The sequence below is a fragment of the Salmo salar genome, chromosome 12, assembly GCF_965601325.2.
Source record: "Salmo salar chromosome 12, fSalSal1, whole genome shotgun sequence".
Taxonomy (NCBI): Eukaryota; Metazoa; Chordata; class Actinopteri; order Salmoniformes; family Salmonidae; genus Salmo; species Salmo salar.
This window is the reverse complement of record NC_138302.1, coordinates 47,947,274-47,972,369: the sequence shown is the minus strand read 5'-3', so window position 1 is coordinate 47,972,369 and position 25,096 is coordinate 47,947,274. Positions and strand designations below refer to the sequence as shown.

Sequence of the window (25,096 nt, the reverse complement as noted above, 5' to 3'; positions counted from 1 at the left end):
CTTTGAACATGGTGAAGTTATTAATTACACTTTGGATGGTGTATCAATACACCCAGTCACTACAAAGATACAGGCATATTTCCTAACTCAGTTGCCGAAGTGGAAGGAAACCTCTCAGGGATTTCACCATGAAGCCAATGGTGACTTTATTAACCGTTACTGTAATGGCTGTGATACAGTAGGATAAAACTGAGGTTGGATCAACAACATAGTAGTAACTCCACAATACGAACCTAACTTACAGAGTGAAACGAAGTAAGCTTGTACAAAATAAAAATATTCCAAAACATGCTTCCTGTTTGCAACATGGCACTAAAGTAATACTGCAAAAAAATGTGGCAAAGCAATTCACTTTTTGTCCTGAATACAACGTGTTATGTTTGGGGCAAATCCAATACAACACATTACTGATTAACACTCTCCATATTTTCAAGTATAGTGGTGGCTGCATCATGTTATGGGTATGCTTGTAATCGGTAAAAACAATTAACAGAATGCAGCTAAGCACAGGCAAAATCCAAGAAGAAAACCTGGTTCAGTTTTTGAAAATAATAATATGCAAATGTTGCACAATCCAGGTCTGGAAATCTCTTAGAGACTTACCCAGAAATACTCACAGCTGTAATCGCTGCCAAAGGTGCTTCTACAAAGTATTGACTCAGGGGGGTGTGAATACATATGTAAATGAGATATTTCTGTATTTCATTTTCTGAAATGTTGCAAAAATGTCCAAAAACTTTTTTTCACTTTGTTATTATGTGGTATTATTGTGTGTAGATGGGTGAGAACACAACAAACACAACACAACAAAATAAGTCAAGAGGTATGTTGTCTCTACTGAGAAAAGGAGACACAGTCTTCCAGCTAATGGCGAAACTTAAGTCGCACTGCATTATTTCTGCCTCATGCGCCAATTCATGTTGTTACTCCTATGACCAGAGAAAGTTAAATATTCCTCTATATTAAAAACTGTGCATGCACAGTGATCTGAGCTATCTGATTGGTCAGCGGTAGGCTTATATGTGCACTTGATTTGCTCTAGGTCTGCCGGGTAGGCGGAGTTCTACCTTCAAACACATGAAATGGTTCACCGCCAAGCAGTGCTAAACAAAAAAGAAGCCAATTCAACAGGTAAAGAGGTATGCTTAATATGCTTACTAAAATTGACAGAATTAGGCATGATGATTATGGCTCTAGATTGCAGGAAAAATCTGTTTCAGGTGTATGAAAAATGCACAATTTACGAACTTGCAGAGGGGGATAAGCCCCCTGCCGGACCACCCCCCATCATCCACATGTACTTCGTGCCCCCTCTAAATTACGTTGGCCCTGGGGGGGGGGGGGGGGGGGGGGCACTTTATTTTTCAGCCACCGTGTCTGTAATGTCTCTCAGCGATATGGAAACCAAAATGAGCCTTGCCAACAGATGTGTTCCAGCATAGATAGTGACTTGAAAGACACATGTTTATTGTTTTAGTGCACTTTGTGTGATTCAAACTAGAGGTCTTCACGGATCCACAGTGGGTCCGGATGGAGAATTCGAAATAATGTCTGGGTCGGATCTGATTGTCACGGTTCTAGGGTATGTGTAATTTTAACTGACTTTTCCGAAAGGGCCCGTACAGTTTCGAACGCGACTGCTGCAGTAGAGAGAGAGATACATATGATAATTTATGCTGCTGCTCTTGCCTTTCACAAGAGTGGAGCGTGTCATGTGTAGCTTGTTGTTGGCCAATCATAAGTCATATAAGCAGCAATAGGCTACAGTCATTGGGCCTCGCTCCATGTGTGGCAAAAGTTAGGAGATATCTAATCACAGGAGGCTGCTGAGGGGAGGACGGCTCATAATAATGGCCGGAACAGAGTGAGTGGAATGGATGTATTTGATACCATTCCAGTTATTCTGCTCTAGCCATTACCACAAGCCCGTCCTCCCCAATTAAGGTGCCACCAACCTCCTGTGTATCTAATCAATGGAAGATGAAATTAAAGTGACGGAAAATAAATAAAAAGTTAAAGGAGAAGGATAGGCTACAACGATATATATTCTTATATTCTGTTATTTGTAACTGTAGGATGAGAGAGCGCTTGCACTGCAGCATCAGTTAGCATAGCTAGCTAACTAGTTTCTCCTGGTTTGATGCAGTCCAAGACAGGTACTACGTAATCATATTTGATGATAAATAACCTAGCTATGGCAGATATTAGTCTACTATAGCGTGAGTCGGCCTGGTTGGTTGCTGTCTCTCCCTCTCTCCTTCCTGCTCCCCATGTCACTCGCTCACAGTACGGCCCCTCCCACGCCTGCTAGAGCGGTACCCCTCTCCCTCCTTTCATGCTTTATCAGCTGCTCCGGTTAATAAACCAGGTCTGGAGTCGACCAGGTCTATAAGGATCAGGTCTAGTTGTCCTCGGGTCTGTTCGGAACGGGTCTCTATATTTAAAACAAACATTTATTTATATCGGATCCAGGTGGGAAAGCCCCAATTCCATTTTGGAACGGGTCCAATGTTTTGGACCTATGAAGACCTCTAGTTCAAACCCAAACTGCATGAAGTGCTGATTGATGGATCTGAATTAAAGAAGAGAGAAAAAAAGGGAGTGAGTCAGAGGTGAGAATCTGTTCTGTGCGACTTAACCGTTTCCTCACTCACTTGAATTGCGAAGGGGGAAAACCCTGACAGTGTTTCACTGCAAGAGACATTCACAGGTTCAGCCCTTTGCTTTCAGCACACCTACCTACCATTCGAGAACACAAACCTTTCTCTAACAAAGTTTGAAAGCTCTCTCAGTTTTTTTGGCCAAAAAATATGGATATCCGCCGCGAAACAGCACTGAAAATGATGGAAGTATACGTGTTGCACCAAAGGAACAGTTGTTGTCAGTGACATTCGACATCATCCACATGCTTGCGCTTTTCATTTATGTTTTACTCTTGGTCACAGTGTTAACCTCTCGTTATGTTTGCTCGGGCAGATGCAACGTCCATGCAATGTTCATGCAACCTGCATCATAAACATGATGATATCTTAATATTTTGATATCTTTACTTAAGTTGGTTTTTCAACAACAATCCAAATATAGCCCTAGTGTAATATAACAGTGAAAGCATATACTGTGTGTTGACCTAGGTGTTGACCTATTTCATTGACACTGCCCTGGATTTCTCACCTGTCCTAGAATGCAATTAACACGCTTTATTCAAGACACAGCCCAATTAACACAGGAACACATTAGTATATCATACGTTCCAGACAGTGCTTGTCAACACTCCGAGACACCCCTCAGCGTACACCTCCAGATTCTAACCTATTTCGCATAACAACGTTCTAGGACTGGAAGAATACAGTGTCTCGCCTATAGTCTCATAGTTGCATTTTCGGAAAGGTTGAATGGCTGGTGGTTGGTGGTTGGTGATTGCTTGCTACAGGCAGGAAATGAAACATTGAAAGAGAGGGAAGAAGGGGGAAAAACATTTCATGGAGACTTGACAGGTCATAGTGTGGAAAGTTTGACATGGTCTGGACGTGGCTGATACTGTATCTCTGGTGATTATCGGGACGTTTCAGAGTGACGGAGCTAAAATAGTTATTAGTTCAGTCTGGTGATAAGAAAGCGAGGCCTCCGACAAAGGCTGCATCCCAAATTGCAACCTATTTCCATTATAGTGCACTATGGGCTCTGGTCAAAAGTAATGCACTATATAGGAAATAGAGTGCCATTTGGGACACAACCCAATTCCAGGGCCAAACGATGAGGCAAGAATTTGCAGCCAAGTGTTATCTGCTCTTATAAGACCAAGACCCATCTCCTCTGTGGTGAGATTTTATTAGCAGGTAGGCTACAAGCAACAGCTGATACTGACCAGATTTCTCTCCAAACATTTTCATTATGTTACTGTATACCTGTCTTTGCAAGAGGAGGCCGCAGTTTGTGCTCTTTTTAACATCTTACCACAGTCACTTCTTCCAATATCAATGTGCATTTTCTTGGAAAGTCTGAGCGATTCCAGTGATCCCAGATTCCATAGGATAATTGTAGAAATGCGATAAACAAACTGTCGGCGGAGTGGAAAAATGCAGCTGTTGGGTGTATTAAGACTGGGTCGGCGAGGCTGGGCAAACACGAACAGTTGTCTTAGCTTCCTGTGGCATGTCCTGTGCAAACACACAGTGGAGATGGCTGGCTCGGGGCCGGGCTTTACTAAGTGCCTTTGGGCCTGGTTGAGTACACACACGGACCCTTCCAGAATCCTACCCCCTTCTCCCCGTCCCACCCCCTCCTTGCACGGCCATTGTCCACTCCTCACTATTCAGACACCTTTTTACACATTTTGTTACGTTACAACCTTATTCTAAAATCGATAAAATTATTTTTTCCCTCATCAATCTACACACAATACCCCATAATGACAAATAAAAAAATGTTATTTAGCAATTTTTGCACATGTATTAAATATAAAAACTGAAATAACACATTTACATAAGTATTCAGACCCTTTCCTCAGTACTTTGTTGAAGTACCTTTGGCAGCGATTACAGCCTCGAGTCTTCTTGGGTATGATGCTACAGGCTTGGCACACCTGCATTTGGGGAGTTTCTCCCATTCTTCTCTGCAAATCCTCTCAAGATGTGTCAGGTTGGATGGGGAGCGATGCTGCACAGCACTTGTCAGGTCTCTCCAGAGATGTTCGATCGGGTTCAAGTCCGGGCTCTGGCTGGGCTGCTCAAGGACATTCAGAGACTTGTCCCAAAGCCACTCGTGCGCTGTCTTGGCTGTGTGCTTAGGGTCGTTGTGCTGTTGGAAGTTGAACCTTTGCCCCAGTCTGAGGTCCTGAGCCCTCTGGAGCAGGCTTTTATCAAGGATCTCTCTATACTTTGCTCTGTTCATCTTTCCCTCAATCCTGACTGGTCTCCCAGTCCCTGCCGCTGAAAAACATCTCTACAACATGATGCTGCCACCACCATACTTCACCGTAGGGATGGTGCAAGGTTTCCTCCAGACGTGATGCTTGGCATTCAGGCCAAAGAGTTCAATCTTGGTTTCATCAGACCAGAGAATCTTGTTTCTCAAAGTCTGAGAGTCCTTTAGGTGCCTTTTGACAAACTCAAAGCGGGCTGTCATGTTCCTTTTACTAAGGAGTGTCTTCCGTCTGGCCTCTCTACCATAAAGACCTGATTGGTGGAGTGCTGCAGAGTTGGTTTTCCTTCTGGAAGGTTCTCCCATCTCCACAGAGGAACTCTGGAGCTCTGCTAGATTGACCATCGGGTTCTTGGTCACCTCTCTGACCAAGGCCCTTCTCCCCAGATTTCTCAGTTTGGCCGGGCGGCCAGCTCTAGGAAGAGTCTTGGTGGTTCCAAACTTATTCCATTTAAGAATGATGGAGGCCACTGTGTTTTGCTCTGACACAATGCTGTCTCAGAGCTCTACGGACAATTCCTTTGACCTCATGTCTTGGTTTTTGCTCTGATATGTACTGTCAACTGTGGGACCTTATATAGATAGATGTGTGCTTCTCCAGATCATGTTCAAAAGTTGAATTTACCACAGGTGGACTCCAATCAAGTTGTAGAAACATCTCAAGGATGACCAATGGAAACAGGATGCACCTGAGCTCAATTTTAAGACTCATAGTAAAGGGTCTGAATACTTATGTAAATAATGTATTTATGTTTTTTGTTTTTAATACATTTGCTAACATGTCTAAAAACCTGTTTTGCCTGATGAGAGAAAAAAGTATTTATTCAATTTTAGAATAAGGCTATAACGTAACAAAATGTGGAACAGTCAAGGGGTCAGAAAACTTTCCGAATGCACTGTTCGTCAAATTAATATGGTGGAAACCAGTTGGAGCTATTGCTAATATGTACCCAGTTGTGTCAGCTCCGGAAAAAGGGTAACTGACGAGGGCGGATGGAAGGACACATCTTCCTAGAATGAAACTCAACCATGGTTTCTCTCTAAGCACCTTTCTCTTTTAGGAAGAGAACAACACAGAGAATGTTCTGATTGGTGTATGATACTTGAGAAGGACAAAGAAAATGTTCTAAGTGCAGTAGTATTCCTGATTGAAATGTTCACAGGGCTACAATGGCATGTTATCATTGATGGTGCAGAGAGAGTGAGATGAGGTTAACCTCAAATAAACAAAAGAGGTAGAGTTGGCCTGTTTGTGTTCATTTAGGGATGGAACACAAGTCAAGGCCGCACATATGAACACAGTACAGTATATGTTTCTGTAGGTAACCCTACTCTTTGACTCTATGAGAATCTATATGGGGTGGCAGGTAGCCTAGTGGTTAGAGCGTTGGGCCAGTAACCGCAAAGGTTGCTAGATCGAATCCCCTGAACAAGGCAGTTAACCAACTGTTCCTAGGCCGTCATTGTAAAATAAGAATGTGTTCTTAACTGACTTGCCTAGTTAAACAAAGGTAAAAAAAAAAAAAATATATATATATATATATATACTGCTCAAAAAAATAAAGGGAACACTTAAACAACACATCCTAGATCTGAATGAAAGAAATAATCTTATTAAATACTTTTTTCTTTACATAGTTGAATGTGCTGACAACAAAATCACACAAAAATAATCAGTGGAAATCCAATTTATCAACCCATGGAGGTCTGGATTTGGAGTCACACTCAAAATTAAAGTGGAAAACCACACTACAGGCTGATCCAACTTTGATGTAATGTCCTTAAAACAAGTCAAAATGAGGCTCCGTAGTGTGTGTGGCCTCCACGTGCCTGTATGACCTCCCTACAACGCCTGGGCATGCTCCTGATGAGGTGGCGGATGGTCTCCTGAGGGATCTCCTCCCAGACCTGGACTAAAGCATCCGCCAACTCCTGGACAGTCTGTGGTGCAACGTGGAGTTGGTGGATGGAGCGAGACATGATGTCCCAGATGTGCTCAATTGGACTCAGGTCTGGGGAACGAGCGGGCCAGTCCATAGCATCAATGCCTTCCTCTTGCAGGAACTGCTGACACACTCCAGCCACATGAGGTCTAGCATTGTCTTGCATTAGGAGGAACCCAGGGCCAACCGCACCAGCATATGGTCTCACAAGGGGTCTGAGGATCTCATCTCGGTACCTAATGGCAGTCAGGCTACCTCTGGCGAGCACATGGAGGGCTGTGCGGCCCCCCAAAGAAATGCCACCCCACAATATGACTGACCCACCGCCAAACGGGTCATGCTGGAGGATGCTGCAGGCAGCAGAACGTTCTCCACGGCGTCTCCAGACTCTATCACGTCTGTCACGTGCTCAGTGTGAACCTGCTTTCATCTGTGAAGAGCACAGGGCGCCAGTGGCGAATTTGCCAAACTTGGTGTTCTCTGGCAAATGCCAAACGTCCTGCACGGTGTTGGGCTGTAAGCACAACCCCCACCTGTGGACGTCGGGCCCTCATACCACCCTCATGGAGTCTGTTTCTGACCGTTTGAGCAGACACATGCACATTTGTGGCCTGCTGGAGGTCATTTTGCAGGGCTCTGGCAGTGCTTCTCCTGCTCCTCCTTGCACAAAGGCGGAGGTAGCGGTCCTGCTGCTGGGTTGTTGCCCTCCTACGGCCTCCTCCACGTCTCCTGATGTACTGGCCTGTCTCCTGGTAGCGCCTCCATGCTCTGGACACTACGCTGACAGGCACAGCAAACCTTCTTGCCATAGCTCGCATTGATGTGTCATCCTGGATGAGCTGCACTACCTGAGCCACTTGTGTGGGTTGTAGACTCCGTCTCATGCTACCACTAGAGTGAAAGCACCTTCAGCATTCAAAAGTGACCAAAACATCAGCCAGGAAGCATAGGAACTGAGAAGTGGTCTGTGGTCCCCACCTGCAGAACCACTCCTTTATTGGGGGTGTCTTGCTAATTGCCTATAATTTCCACCTGTTGTCTATTCCATTTGCACAACAGCATGTGAAATGTATTGTCAATCAGTGTTGCTTCCTAAGTGGACAGTTTGATTTCACAGAAGTGTGATTGACTTGGAGTTACATTGTGTTGTTTAAGTGTTCCCTTTATTTTTTTGAGCAGTGTATATGCTGAATGAAGCTTTTCTGATAAAGGATAGTTCTGTATAAACTATAATCAATACTACAGTCCGTTGTCATAAAGATTAGAAATGCTTCTAAGAGTTATGTAAGCCTTCTAGTAGTAGTCAGGCATTATATTTATGCCATAGGTCTTGTGATCTCTATCTCAAGTTTCAATTGCTACAGATTTTCTTTTTAAATCAGTAAGGAACAATGAGATGTATTGCTAATGGCACTGTGTCGGGGCTCTCTCTGTGTTTCACATGCTGTGACTTAAGACTGCTCAATAAGCCAGGGGCCACATCGGTTTGGTCCTCTGCCACGTCTCCATGTCTAGTGTGTGCCAAGTGTATGGTTTTCCTGCCTGTGTATCACTCACGCGGCAACTGTTCCTTCAGACAGGCTCAGGTTAAAGCATAACTTGCATATTTTGGTTTGTTGTAATGTTGCTGTCTTTATTATTTTGTCTCTCCCAGAAATGCTATATTGAGTTGATATTGCTCCTCCTTCTGCTTTTTGTCCCCTACTGTTGCTGATTGGAATGTGATGTGTCGGTGTAGCCGAGATGGGAGTGTGTTCAAAATGCAAACAAGGGCATTGCTCTCTCGTCGCCGCTTTCACTTAATCTTTTAAACAAAGGCATTGACATTTGGCTCTGCTTTCTGAGAATTGCACTCTGACAGATTGTATGTGCGTACGGGTAACAGTTCATAATGCAGGCACTAAAAGTTGGCCGTCAGAACTGGATTTTTGCCCTTCCCGAAACACTATGTAAATGTGCTTATTTAAAAGCATCTTTATTGTATCGTCTAGAATCTAGATGGTTAGTAAAAGCGGCTTTTTTTGCTATCTGTAAGCCTACTTTTCCTCAGGACTTTACCCAGAATCAATTACGAAGATTGGCTAAGTCAATTCAGTGTCTTGTTTTCTTTGCACCCCGTTGCTCTGAGGAAATAATTACACCCCGTTCAAATACGAGTCGGTGTGAAAACGGCTCGAGGGTCACTGATATTATGCCGGATACTTAAATTGCCTTAGGACCTGATGTTGAGCCGCGCATAGCCGTCCGCTCAACTGCCTGTGAATGTTATATGCCCTGCGATGCCATAATTGCCTATTTGTAGAAGGGAGGGAATCTGAGGTTACAGTTTGACTTAGCAGTTAAGAATAGTTGGAGGGACTATTAACGCTTTGCAAGGAAGCTCATTTAAACATTCCTTTGATGTTTCATCAGGGAGATCAGATCAATCGAAACTCTTATCCTACTATATGGCTCAGTAATGATGGAAATTATGAATGCACTGGCAGATGAAGCACTGAGAGGAATGTTTTGACTAGTGAATTTAGGTTGTTTTGTATCTGTCAAGGGGTCAGTGTGAGTGATTACAGTAATTCCTTTCACAGCTCGGCCGTATAAAAACTTTACCTCCTGGCTCCTTAAGCTGTAGTTTCCCCCCACCTGATATCTTCTCTGATCGAACCAAAGGACTCAGATGAGAATAAATTGAAATGTTTGCTTTTTTGGATGTGGCCCCCACTCTGTACAAACTGTACCGAATGAAATAGCAGTAACATTTTGTCAGGTTTTCACTGACACCAGCCTCTCTTAATCAGGTGGGTTTTTGGCAGGCAATGTCTGTTCCCAGGTGCGACACTTTAATGCTATGTTAATTGAGTTCAAAGGAAGCTAATCAGAACATTCTAATGAAGTTACAAATTGGCTAAACCTGCTCTATTGGACTCCGATCGATGACTTGTTCGATTCTGCTGTTCACTTTTTGCTGTTATGCATAACTGTGGGAATGGGTGAATTATTTAAATTACTCACAAAAAGTCAAGGACGTTATTGACATGAAGAGAAGTACAGGCAAAGGTTAGCTATGTAGTTGAGCTTGTGTGCATTTGGACTGTCATTAACTGGGTTTGGCCACACGCCAACATGCTACTATTTTCTCCTCATTTCAAATACTACGCTGTTAAAATACCTTAAGGGAAAAGGCAGTTGAATATTTGTAATACGGCTTGCATTGTGCACTTTCAATGAGTTTCAAGATGAGTTATCCTCCGCAGCCTTCCCTTTGACATTTCAGAGGTATGCAACTTTTGAAGCATGGATTTACTGTAATCTATTTTTCATTTTTTTCTTCAATTATTGATGTGTGGTTGAGTTATAAACTGTAATTGGAGTTATTTTATTTTGCCATGCCATATCGTAAATTGTGAGGCCATGTTGCAAAAATATACTTTTGTTATAATGTTTATATATTGTTGCATGTAAATCCTAGTAAACCCTACTAGAATACTAGTAATAATTGTTTTCCAAATAATTTATCCACTTGAGGCCCCCCATGCTCCACTCTAGGCCCCCCAACCCCCGGACAAACAACCCACTGTTGTAGGATTGTTAGCTCATCGCTCTCATTCTGTCTCGCTTCAGCATGTTGGTCTGCCATCAGCAAAATTTGCAGGAAACTTCAAAGTTGCAGAGGAAATGGGGAGGGAGGTTTTGCCTAGCCACTGTGCCCAGGTTAATTAGGCCACATTGTTGACAAAAAAGGCAGATGCTGTGGATAATGCTGCCATCGTCGTCGAGGCAGAGGACAAGTATGCGTAGCCTATGTATCTGATGCTGTCTGGTCAAAAAGAGTATGGTATGTCATACTCTTTTTGACCATACAACATCAGATACATGGGCTAGATATCCACTAAACAAACATATCAATGCAACATGCAACAATTTCAAAGATTTTACTGAGTTACAGTTCCTATGAGGAAATCAGTCAATTGAAATAAATTCATGAGGCACTAATCTATGGATTTCACATGACTGGGAATATAGGTACATTAAAAACAGGTAGGAGCGTGAATCAGAATCAGAAAACCAGTCAGTATCTGGTGTGACCACCATTTGCCTCATACAGCAGGACACATCTCCTTCGCATAGAGTTGATCAGGCTGTTGATTGTGGCCTGTGGAATGTCCCGCTCCTCTTCAATGGCTGTGCAAAGTTTCTGGATATTGGCGGGAACTGGAACACGCTGGCGTACACGTCGATCCAGAGCATCCCAAACATGCTCAATGGGTGACATGCCTGGTGAGTATGCAGGCCATGGAAGAACTGGGATATTTTCAGATTCCATGAATTGTATACAGATCTTTGCAACAAGGTGCACCTGTGTAATGATCATGCTGTTTAATCAGCTTCTTGATATGCCACACCTGTCAGGTGGATGGATTATATTGGCAAAGGAAAAATGCTCACTAACAGGGATGTAAGCAAATTTGTGCACAACATTTGAGAGAAATAAGCTTTTTGTGCGTATGGAACATTTCTGGGATCCTTTATTTCAAGCTCATGAAACATAGGACCAACACTTTACATGTTGCGTGTTTAGACTTTTGTTCACTATTCTAAGACAGATGGGAGTTGTTTCGCTCGCGCGGATGCTATTGCTGGTGAGATCGTTTCAGCCACAGTGCACTGTTTGGATGCTGGAATTGTTTTGGATGAACATGTGAAGGTAACCTACTTTTTAAAATGATTTGTTTGACAAGCAGATGAAAACATCATGACTGCTTGTGTTCATGGCACATTAAAAGGTCATGCATTTTTATTGACTGGCCTCTGCCTGGTTGCCTCCAAATGACTGAATCAGAGATACTTTAATGTTATTTTAATTGAGTTCAAAGGAAGCTAATCAGAACATTCTATTGGACTCCGATCGACGGCTGGTTCGTTTCTCCTGTTCTCTTTTTGCTGTTATGCATAACTGTGGGAGTCGGTGAATTATTTAAATTACTCACAAAAAGTCAAGGACGTTATTGACATGAAGAGAAGTACAGCATAGGTTAGCTATGTAGTTGAGCTTGTGTGCATTTGGAATGTCATTAAATGGGTTTCGCCACACGCCAACACGCAACTATTTTCTCCATTTCAAATACTACGCTGTTAAAATACTGTACCTTAAGGGAAAAGGCAGTTGAATATTTGTAATACAGCCTGCATTGTGCACTTTAAATGAGTTTCAAGATGAGTTATCCTCCACAGCCTCCCCTTTGACATTTCAGAGGTATGTAACTTTTGAAGCATGGATTTACTGTAATCTATTTTTTGGCTTTTTTTCTATTATTGATGTGTGGTTGAGTTATAAACTGTAATTGGAGTTCTCAGCATTTTTTTTTTGCCATGCCATATGCAGTTACTCTAGCTGTCAGTGCTAGCATACTGCAGTTAGCGCAATCTGCTAACAAAGTAGTTCATGCAGCATGCTAATAAACGGACCAAAATGGCAACTTGAACCACGTAATTTCAAAGTAATGATAAACTGGATGACAAAAAAGCTAACTCGGTCACTCATGATAACAGGGTGCCTCTCTGGCTCAAAGTATAGCCCTCGCTTAACAAGAACACTACGGCCATATCTACAGAGTGTCTATAACTCAACCATGTTCTTAACAAGAACACTACGGCCAAGAGGGGAGCATAATGCAGCCCGAAAGGTGCAACTATACGGTCGGTATAAACCACGAGCAAGTGCAATATACTGCAGGCCATTTACACCAGTGCAAAACTCATTAACTGCAAGTGTAAGATGGAGCCCTTCCAGAATTAAGATAGACATATTTAAATTGACATGCGGGATATACAGTATGTGTTTTTAGAAAGGACAATGGTATCGTTTCTTCATTTGATCTGAACTTAAAGCGAACAAAAAACATTGCTTCAGATATATGTCGAAATATTTCCTTGTGGTTTTGTGGCTATTTTGATCCCAGAGCCTCTTTACAAGTGTTTCTATCATTTCGAGGCCATGACCAAAATAGCACCCGCAATACAAGGCACTTTGTGACGTGAAAATGGCCTCATAATGGCATTAAAAGGAACTGAGAGGCCCCCGTAGATTCATATTCACAAACGTGTGAGATACAGTGTGTTTTTTCAGAAGAAACATGTTAAAATCACCTCGGATCAGCTAATATACAATCTGCAAATGGATCAAGTCGAGCCATTCAATCCAAATCTCCCAGCATGCAGCAATAATAGCTTTTCTTTGTACATGTCCTGTCAAATCAACTTATACTCCTCCAGTGATATTTTAATGTTAGTCACTGAGTTGTCGGCAGCGAAAATAGGACTCCTCTATGTTACTGAGTGATTACATCATCAGAGAGTACATGGGATATACATCAGGCAGAGTAATTCCATCATTAAACTATAGCTCTCTGCAAAACTCATATTGAACCGAACCCAAGGAGCAGGCTACATGAAGGTTGAGGGTGTAACAAATAACTGGTTGACTCTCCTATTTCACAACTTTTTGGAATAATTTTTCATCCATGGTGCATCGGCAATTTCCCACAATTCCAATTAACGCAGGGCTTGTTTGCTTACCTTTTTGTTGCCGTTAACTAAAACACTTCTGTTATATCGTTAATTAGAAGAAAACATTTCTTCAGCGCTGCAGTTAACATACAGCTTAATTGGGGAGCCATTCTCTGTGTTAGCGAGAGTCATAGGCAAGTCATAATCCAACATCCATATGGCAAAGCCTGCTAAGTGAATCAAAAGCTGTGTATCAGTGGAACTACACTGTTCCTTGTTGTCCCTCAATGGAACTGTGCTGATAGAGCGAACGGGCAAGCTCCCATGCCAACAAGCCTTTGGGGTATAGAGTGTGTGCCATGATGCTTTCATGTCGTTGCCTTCTATGCTGAAGACAACCTCACATCTCAATAAGCATAGGATTTGTTTCAGCAATTTTTTTAAAATCTGCCTCGACAAAAATGCTCACACAAAGACTGAATGCGTGTAGTGTGTAGGGTTGCGATAATGGCAGCGATTTGAACTCAGGCCCTGGAACATACACTAAAGTAGGGTGTTTGAATAGCTCGAACAGAAAATCCCACGAGCCCTAAGCTGAAGTATACAGTAGTAGTTATTGCTTTCATATTTTAGAGGAAACCACTAAAGTAGTGGTTGTGATAATCCACTGAGTGAGGAAATGAGGTTGATAACAATTAGCGTTTCAAAGAGGAAACCATTCTGCATTTCTGTTCATTTGACAACTCTGTTTTTAACTTAATGATAGAGATCTCTTATAATTATTATTATTTTTAAAAAGCTTTGCATGTTGTATTTAGCCATGCCATCTACTCTACTACAGTACATAGTAGAACAAAATATTACAGCTGTAGCTAGCTCCATCTCAGCCATTCAAAATCAATGGAGACAAACATATATTCACATAAAACACTCAGTGCTGTGTAGCAAATACAAATAGACACATGAAACACAGTATTGTTGGGTTTACTTAGCAACATGGCTCACTTTCTCTGAAAAGCATTTCTCTGGGCTTCTCTTGGTGGTGGGAAAGTTGAAAGGGAAGTCCTTTAAAGTGCATTTTAATGTAGCTTCTGTGTAAAGCCTGAGAGAGAGAGAGAGAGAGAGAGAGAGAGAGAGGAGAGAGAGAGAGAGAGAGAGAGAGAAATTGATCTGGAACTCCTCTCAGAACACAGTGCATTTAGGGGGATGAAATTTACTGATGCTGCTCCGTTTGAAGATGTGGTAATGACTGCTGCTATACAGGGGCTGAGAGGGCATTTCCTACTACAGAGTAGCCTACACAAACCAACAGTAGTACTGCTGAATCTGTACTGAGCTTCTCAGAGAAGCTATACAATATCTGTCAACCCCTGGCCTGGTTAATGTCACGGCTCGCATATAGTTTCATCTGATACATCTAGGTTGTTACAGTGTCTTCAGAAAGTATATCACACCCCTTTGACTTTTTCCACGTTTGTTGTGTTACAGCCTGAATTTAAAATGGATTACATTGAGATGTTTTGTCACTGGCATATATACAATACCCCATAAAGTGAAATTATGTTTTTCGAAATGTTTACAAATGAATTACAAATTAAAAGCTGAAATGTCTTGAGTCACTAAGTATTCAACCCCTTTGTTATGGCAAGCCTAAAAACGTTCAGGAGTAAAAATGTGCTTAAAAAGCCACTTAATAAGTTGCATGGACTCACTCTGTGTGCAATAATAGAGTTTAAAATGATTTTTGAAGGACTACCTCATCTCTGTACCCCACACCTACAATTATCTGTAAGGTCCCTCAGTCAAGCAGTGAATTTCAAACACAGATCCAACCACAAAGACCAGGGACGTTTTCCAATGCCTCGCAAAGAAGGGCACCTATTGGTAGAAAGTAGACATTGAATATCCCTTTGAGCAAAATGTGGAATAAGTCAATGGGTATGAATTCTTTCTGAAGGCACTGTATGTCCAGTTATAATGAAGTGCATAGACACACATGTACTGGCTTGGTCATTCAGATACTTGAGAGTGTGCTTCTTTATATTACAGCATGTTGGATGGCTGTCATTCATATTCCATTTACCCAGTTCAATGTAACATCGATAGGTTTAGGCTACTACATGATACTCAAATATTCCCTATACTCATCATGAAGTTGGTACAACCTAGTCTATGAATGAAAGTTTACAACGTAGGTCGAGAGAAACATTTGAGATGACAGACAGTGACACATGGACAGACAGTGACACATTCAATACTGCCTTGCACACTCTTGCCTGCATCTAGCTGATCTAGGGTGTAATCATTTGTCCAACAGTTGCAAACGAGAGTTTAAATTGGACAAATTCAGGTATTTTCATCCCTGTTTCGTTTGCTTCCGTTTAAGAAACATTTTTCAACAGAATTGGCAAAATGAATATACCCCTGATCACGCATAAACAAACACAGTTCACTTTCATAGTAGCCACTTTGTATTCCTTCTCGTCTCAATGTACTCACTTCCTCTCACCTTTTCCCTTCATTTGTGGACTTCAATGCACAAACACATCAGCTGTATGTGACCAGGCAAAAAAACCTTTCCAAGCCAAACCATGTCATAACCGCTACACACAGCCTACATTGTTGTCTCCATATTAGCTAAAGTAACGTCCTAGTCTAATGCGTTAGTAAACCCGCTACAATCATACAGTAACGTTACCGTGTATAGTCAGTAAGCAGTTACACCGGTGGGCCCGGTGGCAATACATTAATAAAACCAAAAGCTTACCTTGATTTGGAAGAGTTCCAGTGTTGTGTTGGATAGTCATAGCCAGCTAGCTAACATAGCATCCCTCTGTTTGAGCTGGGTGTTTGAGTAACTAAACTAGCCAGCTGCATTTTCTAGCTAAGTAAGAGAAACTTAAATTGATTTTTTTAATGAAATCTCTCTCTTTCTCTCTCTCTTGCTTCTCCTTCATTTTTTGAAGAAATTAATTTGTTCAAAACTGTTCTACTATTGTCTTTCTCTCTCTTTGAGTCAACTACTCACCACATTTTATGCACTGCAGTGCTAGCTAGCTGTAGCTTATGCTTTCAGTACTAGATACATTTTCTGATCCTTTGATTGGTTGGACAGTATGTCAGTTCATGATGCAAGAGCTCTGATAGGTTGGAGGACGGCCTCCGGAAGTTGCCATAATTACTGTGTAAGTCTATGGAAGGGGGTGAGAACCAAGAGCCTCCTAGGTTTTGTATTGAAGTCAATGTACCAAGAGGAGGATGGAAGCTAGCTGTATGGTGAGTGCTGTTGAAGCTACTGTAGACCTTCATTTCAAAACAGTGTGTTTTAAACAATTTTTTGGTGGCGTGAACATATTTAGTATAGTTTTCTCTAAACTGGATAACTTTTTCAATGTTTTAAAAATGTTATTTTTATGAAATTCACTGAGGAGGATGGTTCTCCCCTTTCTCCTCTGAGGAGCCTCCACTGACACACACACACACACACACACACACACACACACACACACACACACACACACACACACACACACTTTTTCTTTCTCTCTCTTTAGTGTACCACTGCTAGTACCTCTGTTTGAGCAAAGACTCCACAGGAACAGAATACACATTGGATGGTACAATATTTGCTTGCTCATGCTTTGGTTTCTTAGAGGTTGACAGAGAGGTTGTGCAATCATGAATAGAGAGTAGTCAGAACAGGTGGGCACTGTACCCCCTCACCCTGGCATGGAACGTCTGACATCAGTAAGAGTCAAAGCATGTTAGCACCTTTCTGTCATCTTGATTTGGCTCTCAAAGCGTGCCCCATATGGCCTAGCCTTCCACGACTAGTCTCCTCAGTACTGTACAGAGCATGGGGATTTAGGGTAGCATGCTACAGTATTGCTAGGCTGCACAGTATAGCCTAGCCTTCCATAACTTGCATTCTCAGTACTTTAAAGAGCGTGGGGATTTAGCATAGCATGCTAGAGTAGCGCTAGGCTGCACTCTCACAAGTACCAGAGCACAAAGGGGACAACACGGTAAACAGGCTTCATGCATCTTAAGGTGAAGGCTGAGCTAATTGAGGATTATCAGTTAATAGCTGTGAGTGGTGGTTTTCTCTGAGAGGAACAAGCCCTCCCACGCTTCAGAGGCCTCGCTCTCTATCTTTTTCAATCCTCTTTCTCTGTCTCTTCTTTCTACCTCTCTATTCATCCCCTCTCTCTGTCTCCTTCTTTCTCTCTCTCTCTGTCTCTCTCATCAGGCGATATTGGTTGCAATTGCAGAACTAAGTGGCTGTGACAACATTCGCAGACGCTCCAGCTGCGACAGATTTATTGAGTTATTAAAGTAATCTACTGTGATTAAAAATGCTAATTTTCCCTAAATCATTTGTGAGTTTACATCTTCTTTTTTTATTAGCTGATTTAATTACATGGAAAATGAAACAAGGACCGATGATTCAATCTTCACCAGCAATTGCCTTTCCTTAACAAATATGAATTACCCCAGGATGCTGGAATTACTGAACGGTTTAGTAAAAAATGGAAATGACAGTTTGCAAAGCCAGTTGGCTTTGGCATTGGTTTAATTAAGCGTGTGCAGTTTCATTGAAGTGAAGGTATATACTTTATGTTTGTCTGCCATTTGGGATGCGTTGGGTTGGTTACTGTTGTTTGTCTATCTTTCTATCAGCCTCATGGTAGTAATCCAGAAGGGAGACAGTGAAATTAGTGAAAATATTCAGCCTTTGAAATAATTATATTACTAGTTGAGCAACCATTAGATGTGTACTTTTAGTTTCTTCTTTTGCAGAAACATGGATGTTAAAAAACAGTAAATAATAGTTTTTCTTCCCACTGTTAGTGCAAATTGTGTCTTCATCTATTTTGAATAATTTCCTTTTCCCCGGGGAAAACATTCAGTGTGTATCCTTTGCTCATTTTTGCAGCACAGAATGCACTCATTTACATAAAACGCAATGCTCTTATTTCATTGGACAGATTTGAGCACTGTATACTATAAAACATGCAACACTGAAATTGCAACATTTGGTTTGTGCGTTCAATGGTTGTTTTAGCTGAGTTCCAATAGGCATTCCCCCTAGCACTAAACCCTTTCATTTCCCACTTCTGCTTTGATCTTCATGAAAACCCCATCATTTACGCAAATGACTTTACAAATAAATAAACACTCTTCGCTCAAAGCCCTCAACTTATCACTCAATCGCCTTTGAACATTTCTGCTGTGCAAGCCTCTCAGGCTACCACAGCACTAGCAAAACCACAGCCCCAAAATCTCAGCAGCAAATTAGAAGACAGCTTTAGAGAGAGAGAGAAACCCTTGACTCCCTTCCAGAAATTCCCATGGAGCGATCAAATGAAAAAAAAATCTCCATCAAATTTTTTTTCCTGAACATCTAGGATCAGCTCTTTCTCTGTGGGTCAGCATAGGTAAGAATGTGTCTGGGTCCCTCTGTCAGATATGTTTTTCTTTCTATGGAATGGATTCAGTCATACTCCAGTGCCTCAGGCCCTCCAGATGTCCTAGACATAACAGTGCCTTGTCAGCTCAGTGCCTGTGCCCTAAATGGGTCACTCAGTACAGTATCACACTGCTCAGACAATGACCCCACTGTTCGCCAGATATTAAAACACACCAGGTGGTTCTCTCTCTCAAAGTCATGGACAAATAAATACACGCCACATGTACACGTGCATGCTCGCACACACACACACACACATGCACGCACACATGCACGCACACACACACGCATGCACGCACGCACGCACGAACGCCACCCACCACACACACACACACACACACACACACACACACACACACACACACACACACGCACACACATGCCGCAAACACACAGATGCACACTTGCACAGACAAAGGGGTGCACACAAACATGCATCCATAAACTCAATCGTGCGTATGTGTGTGCAGTGTGCACACAGGCACAATGCGTGCACTCACTAACACACTCGCACACAAATTGAAAAGTGAGGTGTGGCAATATTTCATGTTATAAAATCTGAATTGCTTATTTTAAATGGGCGAGTCAAAACTTCCTTTGACATACAGATATTTCATCAAATAGCTCTGATTTTGCCAACGCCAGCTTTTAAAATGAGGTTACGGTGGAGATTCGCTTATTTGTCCAAATGTATTGACTAGAACTTTTCAGCAAGACATAAATTGAGGTATCTAAGATGCATAACCACTGATACACAGCAGCACAAATGCATTTCTCATTGATCTAAACACACACACACACACACATAGAGAAAGATGTGGAGAAGAAGTTGAGGGATTTCTGATTTATGGTTTGATTACAGCCTTTCCATTTCAGTGAAGCCAGACTGCCTTTATTTGCCTTCGTCTCGTGAACCGTTCTCACATGGCCAAGTGCAGCAGTCTCCATTTCTCTAGTCTATTATTATGAGGCACACGTACACACACATGAATGCACACACACAATCACATGCACGCCTGCACACACACAGACTCAAATATGCATGTGCACAAACATGCATGCATGCACATGCGCACACACATACACACCTTCTGATTGAGAGATAAAGTTGAAAAAGGCTCTCTTAGACAGCTGTGCATGTCCTCCTCCAGTAGTCTGACAGGCTTCCAATACCATTTACCTTACACCTTTAAGAAGTAGGGAAATAGTGTTGACATTCATGAATGCATGAGTGGCAGGGCAACAACAAACAATATGGTCCCACTTTAAATGAAAAAATACCAATCATTTGGTAGGTTCTTAAAGTTGTCCTTTTTCACAAATGTACAAGTGGGTATTAAAGAGATTCTATACTTATGTATACTTTTTAGCCAGTAAACCAAAGGGGTCCCCCAAAAATTCACATACAGTATGTGCAGATATGTGCACCACGTCATTGTTCTTTCTTTCTCTTTCTCTCTCTGCTGTGTGTGCATCTTGCTAGCTGTCACTCAAATAGTGAGGGGCGGAAGAATTAGAATTGCTAATGGACTGGCCCACCTAGGGGGAAATTGTAGGGAAAATTACGCTGCAAAGCTTCCAGGAAACAGTTGCTTTCAAACTAGGGATTTCGTGGCTAATTGAGGTAAGACAGTAATTCTGCTCACAGATTATGAATGTATGAACTACACATTGACACATCCAGCCCAAAGAGGAAGGCTTAATAGTACTTACTAGTCGCCAAAGTTCCCGGAGCATGTCTTTAATACGCATGTGTGGTTTGAAAATGTATATCCCAACTCCCCCTCGGAGAGTGGGGTCACGGCCAGGGTCTGCCGTTATCAACGGCGACCCTGGAGCAATTAGGGTTAAGTGCCTTGCTCAAGGGCACAGACAGATTTTTCACCTTGTCGGCTCTGTGATTCTAAGCTTGCGACCGTTCGGTTACTGGCCCAAAGTTAGAACCACTAGACTACCTGCCGTTGTGTATTAAACCCTTTGTAAGACCCACGTTGATGCTTCAGAAGTCATCCATAAGGAAATGTAATGTAAAAGGATGGTGACAGGGTTTGGTGGGAAGCGTGCAGTCCTTATATAGGGGTTATGAAGGCATCCTTGAGCCTGGAAAAGGTATCCCTAGTTTAATATGGCACCAAGAAGGTCATTTTACCATCTCAGCGGCATCACTGTACATCCATCAAACTGACTATAATAGCGTTTATGCTCATGCACTAGAGTAGAATTAGGGGAAAATACTTTTATCTAGCCTTTTATCTCGTTTCAGTGTTTAGCTTTGGAAATAACCTTCAGTTAGACAATGGACAATATTATCAGTGCACACTCTTAAGTGCATGTGCCATTGGTAGTCCCACAGCGTTCAAACCTTTTCTGTAATGCATCGCAAGGTGCAAGTAGCTTCCAATTATACGCCATGGTGTTATGAACCAGTATCGATGCACACGCGCATATAAAATCATCTGCATGAATTGTGGTAGACTTCTACTTGACCATATTATTGATATCATTTGTTTTTTTTACAAGGCGCTTTCCATTTCTTAGGCCAAAGATTTGTATTGATTGTCTCCCTGGCATTCAACCATTCAAAGACACACTGAAACATTTAACTTGACAAGGACACGCAGAAACATTGAACCTGACAAAGACACACTGAAACATTCAACCTGACAAAGAATCACTGAAACATTCAACCTGACAAAGACACACTGAAACATTTAACCTGACAAAGACACACTGATACGTTCAACCTGACAAAGAATCACTGAAACATTCAACCTGACAAAGACACACTGATACGTTCAACCTGACAAAGAATCACTGAAACATTCAACCTGACAAAGAATCACTGAAACATTCAACCTGACAAAGACACACTGATACGTTCAACCTGACAAAGACACACTGATACGTTCAACCTGACAAAGACACACTGATACGTTCAACCTGACAAAGAATCACTGAAACATTCAACCTGACAAAGAATCACTGAAACATTCAACCTGACAAAGAATCACTGAAACATTCAACCTGACAAAGACACACTGATACGTTCAACCTGACAAAGACACACTGATACGTTCAACCTGACAAAGACACACTGATACGTTCAACCTGACAAAGAATCACTGAAACGTTCAACCTGACAAAGACACACTGATATGTTCAACCTGACAAAGAATCACTGAAACATTCAACCTGACAAAGAATCACTGAAACATTCAACCTGACAAAGAATCACTGAAACATTCAACCTGACAAAGACACACTGATACGTTCAACCTGACAAAGAATCACTGAAACATTCAACCTGACAAAGAATCACTGAAACATTCAACCTGACAAAGACACACTGAAACATTCAACCTGACAAAGAATCACTGAAACGTTCAACCTGACAAAGACAACCTGAAACAGATCATTTTTGACAGCGTTTGAACAAAATGAATTCATCACATACACAGTTTAGCAGATTTGTTATAGCGGGTGCAGCGAAATGCTTGTGTTACTAGCTCCTAACAGTGCAGTAAAATGTCAAACAAGTACACAAATAATCAAAACTAAAAACAAGAAATCAAGAAATGTCATAACTAATCCAATTAACAACCCAAATGACACTGTATCAATAATCCAAATGCACATATACACCAGAAATATATACTAAGAATGTATATGTACAGCAGTAGCTATATTTGAGTGACCTATGTCAAGTGTCCAGTATATAAATATGCGGTGTGTATAAACAGTATAACAAAAATGCAATGTACAGCAGTAGATATATTTAGAATGAGCTATGTTGAGAAAATGTAATATACAGTTGAAGTCGGAAGTTTACATACACTTAGGTTGGAGTCATTAAAACTCGTTTTTAAACCACTCCACAAATGTCTTGTTAACAAACTATACAAACAAACTTTTGGCAAGTTGGTAAGAACATCTACTTGCAGGAAATCCTATTTTAATAATGGGCATGGTAATAATTGACTACCAAAGTGCGAGTCATAATTCCCATGACACCTTCTAGCAAAATCTGAAAAGCGGTTCCTTCATTTATTCCATAGGATATTTTTAGATTAACTTAAAATAAGGTCTGTGTTTGGTTTAGGCTTACACCACCTTGCCAATTTTATAACTGTGTAGATATCCATAGGATATAACTCTGATCAATATAAGCGAAGATACATTTTTTTGGAGAGTGGATTTATGAAAATATGTTGACAAACGTTACCTAGTGAGATTTACACGGGTATCAAAACGCCGAGGCGGTTTAAGCACAAAACACAGACCTTATTTGAAGTAGATCAAGACATTCTCTATGGAAGACATGAATGGTAAAATAACGAAGGAACCCCTTTCAAGTTCAGACGCAAGTTATTACAGGAATTATGACGCGTCGACTATTTCTCTCTAAACCATATACCTTTGACTATTACGAGCCTGCTGCTGCCTACCACCGCTCAGTCAGACTGCTCTATCAAATATCAAATCATAGACTTAATTATAATATAATAAACCTTAGGTCATTAATATGGTCAAATCCAGAAACTATCATCTCGAAAACATTATTCTTTCAGTGACATACGGAACCGTTCCCTATTTTATCTAACGGGTGGCATCCATAAGTCTAAATATTCCTGTTACATCGCACAACCTACAATGTTATTTCATAGTTCCGTAAAGTTCTGGCAAATTAGTTCGCAACGAGCCAGATTCTGTATACCCTGATTCTGCGTGCAATGAATGCAAGAGAACTGACACAATTTCACCTGGTTAATATTGCCTGCTAACCTGGATTTTAGCTAAATATGCAGGTTTAAAAATGTGTATTGATTTTAAGAAAGGCATTGATGTTTATGGTTAGGTACAGTCGTGCAACGATTGTGCTTTTTTTCGCAAATGCGCTTTTGTTAAATCATCCCCGTTTGGCGAAGTCTGCTGTCTTTGTTAGGAAGGAATAGTCTTCACAGTTCGCAACAAGCCAGGCGGCCCAAACTGCTGCATATACCCTGACTCTGTTTGCAAGAGAGTGACACATTTTCCATAGTTAAAAGAAATGTATGTTAGCAGGCAATATTAACTAAATATGCAGGTTTAAAAATATATACTTGAGTATTGATTTTAAGAAAGACATTGATGTTTATGGTTAGGTACATGTCGGAGCAAAGGCAGTCCTTTTTCGCCAATGCGCACCACATCGATTATATGCAAAGCAGGACAGGCTAGATAAACTAGTAATATCATCAACCATGTGTAGTTAACTAGTGTTTATGATTGATTGATTGATTTATAAGATAAGTTTAATGCTAGCTAGCAACTTACCATGGCAACGTAAAGCAGGTGGTTAGAGCGTTGGGCTTGTTAACATAAGGTTGCATCCCCAAGCTGACAAGGTAAAAATCTGTCGTTCTGCCCCTGAACAAGGCAGTAAAAAAAACCACCGTTCCTAGGCCGTCATTGAAAATAAGAATGTGTTTTTTAACTGACTTGCCTAGTTAAATAAAGGTTTAAAAAAAAAAATGATACATTAAAAAAATTATTTAAAAAATCCGCAAATCGGTGGCCAAAAATACCGATTACCGATTGTTATGAAAACTTGAAATCAGCCCTAATTAATCTTCCATTCTGATTAATCGGTCGACCTCTACTTCAAAAAGCTTGGAAAATTCCCCAAAATGATGTCATGGCTTTAGAAGCTTCTGATAGGCTAATTGCCATCATTTGAGTCAATTGGAGGTGTACCTGTGGATATATTTCAATGCCTACCTTCAAACTCAGTGCCTCTTTGCTTGACATCATTGGAAAATCAAAAGAAATCAGCCTAGACCTCAGAAAAAAATTGTAGACCTCCACAAGTCTGGTTCATCCTTGGGAGCAATTTCCAAATGCCTGAAGGAACCACGTTCATCTGTACAAACAATAGTACACAAGTATAAACACCATGGGACCATGCAGCCGTCAAACCGGAAGGAGATGCGTTCTGTCTCCTTGAGATGAACGTACTTTGGTGCGAAAAGTGCAAATCAATCCCAGAACAACAGCAAAGGACCTTGTGAAGATGCTGGAGGAAACAGGTACAAAAGTATATATATCCACAGTAAAACGAGTCCTATGTCGACATAACCTGAAAGGCCGCTCAGCAAGGAAGAAGCCACTGCTCCAAAACCGCCATAAAAAAGCCAGACTACGGTTTGCAACTGCACATGGGGACAAAGATCATACTTTTTGGAGAAATGTCCTCTGGTCTGATGAAACACAAATAGAACTGTTT

General features: G+C 41.4%; 1 protein-coding gene across 8 annotated transcripts in view; it reads left to right on the top strand.

Annotated features, from left to right (window-relative positions):
* LOC106565275 (TOX high mobility group box family member 2) overlaps positions 1 to 25,096 on the top strand; it is a 142,722-nt gene that overhangs the window by 9,220 nt on the left and 108,406 nt on the right. For 2 of the 8 annotated variants that reach the window (XM_045691419.2, XM_045691416.2), the window contains exon 2: positions 1,043 to 1,139. The exons of 4 other annotated variants lie outside the window; for them this stretch is intronic. In XM_045691419.2, coding sequence (XP_045547375.1) covers positions 1,083 to 1,139 — 57 coding nt within the window. In that variant the 5' untranslated portion in view covers positions 1,043 to 1,082. The remainder of the gene's footprint in view (positions 1 to 1,042; positions 1,140 to 25,096) is intronic. 2 more of the 8 variants (XM_082959009.1, XM_045691420.2) reach the window with 1 other exon arrangement.